At 38.0% G+C, this 6,084-nt stretch overlaps 1 protein-coding gene across 1 annotated transcript; it reads right to left on the reverse strand.

Moving 5' to 3' along the window:
* Positions 1-725: 725 nt before the first annotated feature.
* On the reverse strand, positions 726-2,110 carry LOC132727658 (uncharacterized). The gene is made up of 2 exons (XM_060713228.1): positions 1,664-2,110; positions 726-1,255 (listed from the first exon to the last, which is right to left on the reverse strand). Exons 1-2 carry the CDS (start codon positions 1,822-1,824, stop codon positions 1,072-1,074), a joined length of 345 nt encoding a protein of 114 aa, XP_060569211.1. The 5' UTR covers positions 1,825-2,110; the 3' UTR covers positions 726-1,071.
* Between the last annotated feature and the right edge of the window lie 3,974 nt (positions 2,111-6,084).

The following is a 6,084-nucleotide window of genomic DNA, read 5'->3' on the forward strand; positions in this document are numbered from 1 at the left end:
TCAAAATGTGTCTCCTCGTAAAAGAAAACCCACAAGGTTATATTTGGTAAAAGTTCTAGCAATGTCATTTTAGGGTGTTTCTTATCGAAATTTCACCCAACATGATGAGAAAAATGTCATACGTGGCATGACATTTTTCGATTTTTGAAAAACAAGCAATCTTTTTAAATTGACATCTTTACTAAAATGTCTTACCTATTTCAGCCCTGTTTTCATCGAGGGCTCTGCAACGGAAGTGTCGATGGCTCTCATTTAAACAGATCACGAAAATGTGAAAGAGCCACCGTTTAGTAGGCGTGTATATACGAAAATCACAATTCCAAAATAAGAACAGTCAATAATGATATATCAATTGTCACGCTTAAAATGAAACCATGTACGATTCATGTCGTATTCAGGAGTTAAAATTAAAACTTTTCTAGCAATTGTATGAGACAGAAACATTTACAGATTTCGTTTTCTAGTTATCTTCCCCTGACTCGCAATTATTGCAAATTTCAAGAGCAGAATTTCACGTGAAAAGAACATACACCTTTTTTCTTATTTTCATGGAGCTATGTTCATCTTGAGTCTTTGAAGTTAGTCCTGAATGGAGTTTTTATATAGTTTGTGACGACATTTTTTGACGAAAATGTTAAAAAAAAATATTTATTTATTTAAAACACTTTCATGCAATTTAAAAAAGATAACAGTAATATTTTATTGAATAAAATTTTATGCTTTGCCAAAGTAAAATGAAAAACATAATAAAAGAAGAAAGTTTTTATCAAACGTATTTCATTCCATTGAAATAACCCTATATACAGTGTAGGTATAAAATCAAGGTCAAGGACAAAAAGCTCTAATATGACATCGCCCACAGTTCTTTCGCTTTAAATGTTTCTGTTATCAATCCTACCGTCATACAAAGCTTAATATCTATTGATCTTTTTTATCTGCCTGTATGTGTTAATGCATGTAATAATGATGAAAACGTCTATAACATGCGCTCACGTTTTGTTTGTTCTTGTAACTATACACGGCTGTAGAATACAGCTTTTACTTAAAAATCAGCACCGTTATGTTAAAACGTTACATGTTAATGTCTGACATTTGTGACCTTTTGTTGGGTAACACTTTAGATTCGTCACATTTGTGGTATTCTCTCCGCATTGGCAAAGTTCCTTTTGGTGGCGCATCAAGGTTAGATGTCAGGACACCTAATTTCCGCCGTGCCTTCGTTCTTCTTCTGTCCGGTTGGTCAAATGCATGATCCCTGAAGGCAAGGAAAAATAAAAATAATGAATATAATGTGCTCTATAAGTTCTTTCCTCACTAGACTTTTAAACTGAAATCATGCATTATTTTTCTGGAAAGATTCATACTTCAAACTAGCTTACCAGTCATTAGTCAAATGTTATTAAATGACTCCTTATATCTGTATATACAATGTAAATCACTTATAAATATGTTCTGCTGTGTGACCAATCTGTATTAAAGACTTTGCTTTAGTCAATGTTTGGTGAATTATATATGTTCTTATCACTAATTGTATTTCTTATTGGTCAATAGTGCTACTGATCGAAATACTGACAGTTCGTCCCAAGAAAATTAGAAATACATATATATTGTACTATTGACTGACTAACCATTCAAGAAGTGAATGTTGGTAATTTATACTCACGTTGGTTTAAGAGTCCTTAGCTTGCTTTGTTGATGTAACGTCGATAAATATACTCGTTTTTCCGTCGAATTTTTACCCGATTCGCTGTCTGAGTCGTCAAAGATATCTGATTCCTGGCTACAAACAACAACAGGGTAAACGGAGGACCGTGATGTTTTCATGTAGAAACCGCTGTGAAAAGAATTATACAGCAATAGTAAATTGCAGATCAGAGTCGATCAGATGAATAAAAATGTTAATCAAAAGTAAACATGAAATCGCTACTTGTAAATTGTACCACGTGGCTATATTAGTATATATCATTGATCTTATATAACAACTGTATGTGTTAGGATTAACAAATATATATTTCATTTGTAATTTCAGGCGTTTGCAGCTCAACTCCTAAGTGTCTGCAACTTTAATGTTAAAAAAAGACCTAAATGATATCGGGCCCATCGCACTGCGTTGCAATCAAATCCACCGCCGTCTGCGTTGTAATCAATTTTTGTCAATTCTTTTATGAAAATGGTTATATCAATTTCCAAAAGTTCCAAAATATGGTTGTTTTGTGTAATTATCATACATACGATGTGATGCCAGTGTATCTAGGGGTAGTTTTGAGTATATTTGTAGTGTTATAAACAAAATAAGGCAAAAGTGGCGTCCCCTCGTCAGACTGTACAGAAATGTCTGCATAACTGGTCATGATTTGCACCCCATGCATGTTATACGTTGGAAGAGTACATATGTGGGCTCCAGTCTCACTAGGTGTTATCAGTTGAACATAAAAATATATATAAACTTATCGACACCAGCAAAAAACTATCCGACAGCCATGTTTTTTCCATCGCTTTTGCGACGAATTCTCCATCGCCGCACCGGTAGACCCACCGCTTTTGCGAAAGCTATGGCCAGTGTGAAAAAAAGTGAAAATGAAATGTGCACACTTGTTTCCCTTCAGTATGATAGATTGATCTCCACGTGAGAGCCAATGTAAGTATTTTTACGATTGATTATTTTCTTTCTTAGTTTTTACAATAGAGAATAGATTTCAAATTGTTTTTTTACAAAAAAAAGTTGCTACTGTTATCGTAAGCATGTTCCCGTGCAGTTATAATCAGTGGACTTCTGGTCCCTATTTGGTCCAAATTTGCACGCATAACACTGGTGCTCAAACAAATGGGCACAGGTGCTCGTCCAGTCTTGGGCTTACCCTACCTGTCCCTTTAAAAGTGAAACTTTTTTTTTCGAGAAAAAAACTAAATTAACCCTTTATGATATACAAATGCCGTAATTCCAAAAAATTGTGATCATAAATTGAAACAAACAAAAAAACAACAATTTTAAAGGGAAGGGATGATGGCACAACTGAGCAAGCCTTTCCTTTTAAAAGGAAACTTTATCTAATATTCAAATCAAACAGCTCCAAATTACTTACTGACCGTAGCCCCTTCATTATAGAAAAACAGCGTTCGGCTTGTCCGAGCTCTGCCTTGTGCCCTGTCCTGTTTTGTTTGGGGTACGCCTGGGCTCCTTGCCACTGGTTCTTGTTGCTGGGTCGTATGGGGAATGCGTTCTTTCCTTGTTGATACTGATTATCATTTTTTGTGTATACATTTTAGATGGTGTTTTTAAATTCTTCAACTTGGTTGGTTCAAGTATTCCACCCTTGGGATATGTTGCCTGCCTTTTCAATTTGTCTTTTGACGTCTTCTCTGTGATATGCAAGCTTCATAACCTCAGATCCCCTTTCAAAATTCCATTTTATTTAGTTCCGCCCATTGTTTTCTCGTTTCGGGCACACACATTTTTTACTTGGGGACCATACGCCGCTTATCATGGAATGACACTACTGTGTCACATTAAAGGTTCAATGATAACCGCCGTATGAACATATCTACGGATGTTTCTAAATTCAAAATTCACCATATTAGTGTTTAATTAAATGTGGAATTCTGCTTAAGCCGGTGCTAGGGGGCGTGGACGGTAACTTGCATTTTCCATAACCGTCCATGAACAGGCTCAATCAAACCGAGCCTGCAACATTTTACAATCTTGCCGTGTTGGGCTTTCTTTAGGGATTCTGTTTTTCACTATTTCATTGTCACATCCGTGTTATTTGTGCCGTGTGGCGGCTGTAAAAAGTCTCCCCGTACATTTAAATTTTCGATCCTTGAAGATCGTCCAGCACGACATCATTGTTGTGTATACATTTAACATGGTATTTTTAGTTTCTTGTATTTGGCTTTTTTTCAATTTGGGTGGTTCCAGTACTCATACTTGAATACTGTATAATCACCCTTGGGATATGTTGCCTGCCTTTTAAATTTGTCTTTTGACGTCTTCTCTGTGATATGCAGGCTTCATAACCTCAGATCCCCTTTCAAAATTCCATTTTATTTAGTTCCGCCCATTGTTTTCTCGTTTGGTGCACACGCATTCTTTTACTTAAGGACCATATGCGGCTTTCCATGGCTTTCGCCCTTGTGTCCAGTCTAGGTACTTGTTTGGTGCCTTCTGGGTGTCCTGCTTGGTTGTGTCCGGGGGCGGCGTCCTGTGAAGGTTGCCTTTGCCTTGTTGATCTTTATTCTTGTTATTTTATTTCCATGGAATGACACAACTGTGCACATTGAAGGTTCCATGATAACCGCCGTATGAATACATCTGCGGATGTCTATAAATTCGAAATTCACCATATTAGTGTTTAAATGTTGAATTCTGCTTAAGCCGGTGCTAGGGGGCGTGGACGATAACTTGCAATTTCCATTACCGTCCATGAACAGGCTCAATCAAACCGAGCCTGCAACATTTTACAATTTTGCAGTGTTGGGCTATCTTTAGGGATTCTGTTTATCACTATTTAATTGGCACGCTTAAGTCTGTCAAGAAACTCCGCAATGGTGGACTCTTGGTAGAGCGGAAACAACAAGCAGATATTATTCTGAAATGTACTAGCTTTTTTTTAAATTGTTGCAACTGGATAGAGTCGATGACTTCCAGTAACCTCTCTGGCGTGGGTTCGATCCCCGGGAGATGTTTTAGTAGTTCAGCGCGGAGAAAGGTAGTCTTTTACTGGTGTAACTCTCCAGGAACGATGGTTAGGAAACTACCCGCCTATGACTCAAATACTGTTGGAAAAAGGCGTAAAATGAAACAAACAAACAAGCAAATGTTCCGGCCTTGCGGGAATGATAGAGACAGATTTTCCTGAATCAGAATGAAGCGCATTTATTCAACAAGAGATGGTAAGCGAGTGCAAACGTATAGTCTTATTGTTACATTCTCCACGCCCATTCTTCCATCATCGATTCGAGTAGGTAACCTTAACCTACTCGAAAACCTAGGTGCTAGGGGGCGTGAGGGATGTTGCACGTATTCATTATCCCTGATGTACAGACTCAATCAAACCGAGTCTTCGATTCTCTTGTAATTTTGTTGTGATTTATGCTTCCGAGGGATCTCTTTGTCTCCAGATTTTAACGTTCGCGTTCAATTTACATTCCAAACCAAATGCAATGTTACAAATGCTTCAAATTTGGTCACTATGAAGGCAGACTTTTTGCCGCAGATGCAGTTTAAACCATGTCAATAATGAAACTTGTAACGTTCATGTAAAATGTGCAAACTGTGGAGGAGAGCATTACGCCACTTCCCGGTCATACCCCTTGTGGTTAAAGAAAAAGAAATTCTTCGTCAGAAGTATACGCAAAATATTTCCTTTCAAGATGCACGAAAGCTTGTTGAATCACAAGGACCAAAACAACTGTCGTATTCAGCTGCAATTACAAAGTCTGTTAAAATAGAGAAATTCAGAAGACGCAAAAGTTAGTTTCTCTAATGATTGATTTTTGTCTTTATTAGTTTTATATAATATAGAATGGCTATTGTTGCCCTAAAATAACAAGAATAAAGATCAACAAGGCAAAGGCAACGTTCACAGGACGCCGCCCCCGGACACACCCAAGCAGGACACCCAGAAGGCACCAAACAAGCACCCAGAGTGGACACAAGGGCGAAAGGAGCGGGACATGTAATGTGAAATAATATAAACAAAAACAGGCCCATAAGGGAATTAAAGGGAAAAGGGCTGTGTGGCTGAAAAGGTGGGGGGGGGGGGTAAAATGGAAGAAGGGGAGGGGGAAGAGAAAATATCTACCGTCAACGACAATCCAACAAGACAGACATCACAAAACATGTAAACATCCAAAAACAAGTAACAATACAGACAAGAAAGACACGTGAAGGAACACAAAGGGGTACCGCCTTGGAACGGTCAGTGGTAGTTAAATAGAGACAAACAGAATCCCTAAAGAAGGTCCAACACAACACCCTTGAAAATGTTGCAGGCTCGGTTTGATTGAGCCTGTTCATCGACGGTACTGGAAAGTGCAAGTAACCGTCCACGCCCCCTAGCACCGGCTTAAGCAGAATTCAACATT

This window comes from Ruditapes philippinarum, unplaced genomic scaffold (genome assembly GCF_026571515.1).
Source record: "Ruditapes philippinarum isolate M1 unplaced genomic scaffold, ASM2657151v2 ctg2697_1_1_1_1, whole genome shotgun sequence".
NCBI lineage: Eukaryota > Metazoa > Mollusca > Bivalvia > Venerida > Veneridae > Ruditapes > Ruditapes philippinarum.

Excerpts from the sequence above, each read along its gene's own strand:
- LOC132727658 (XM_060713228.1), bottom strand. The coding sequence starts at position 1,824 with ATGAAAACATCACGGTCCTCCGTTTACCCTGTTGTTGTTTGTAGCCAG. Across the intron at positions 1,256-1,663 it reads CTAAGGACTCTTAAACCAAC|GGATCATGCATTTGACCAAC; the intron begins GTGAGTATAAAT and ends CCTTGCCTTCAG.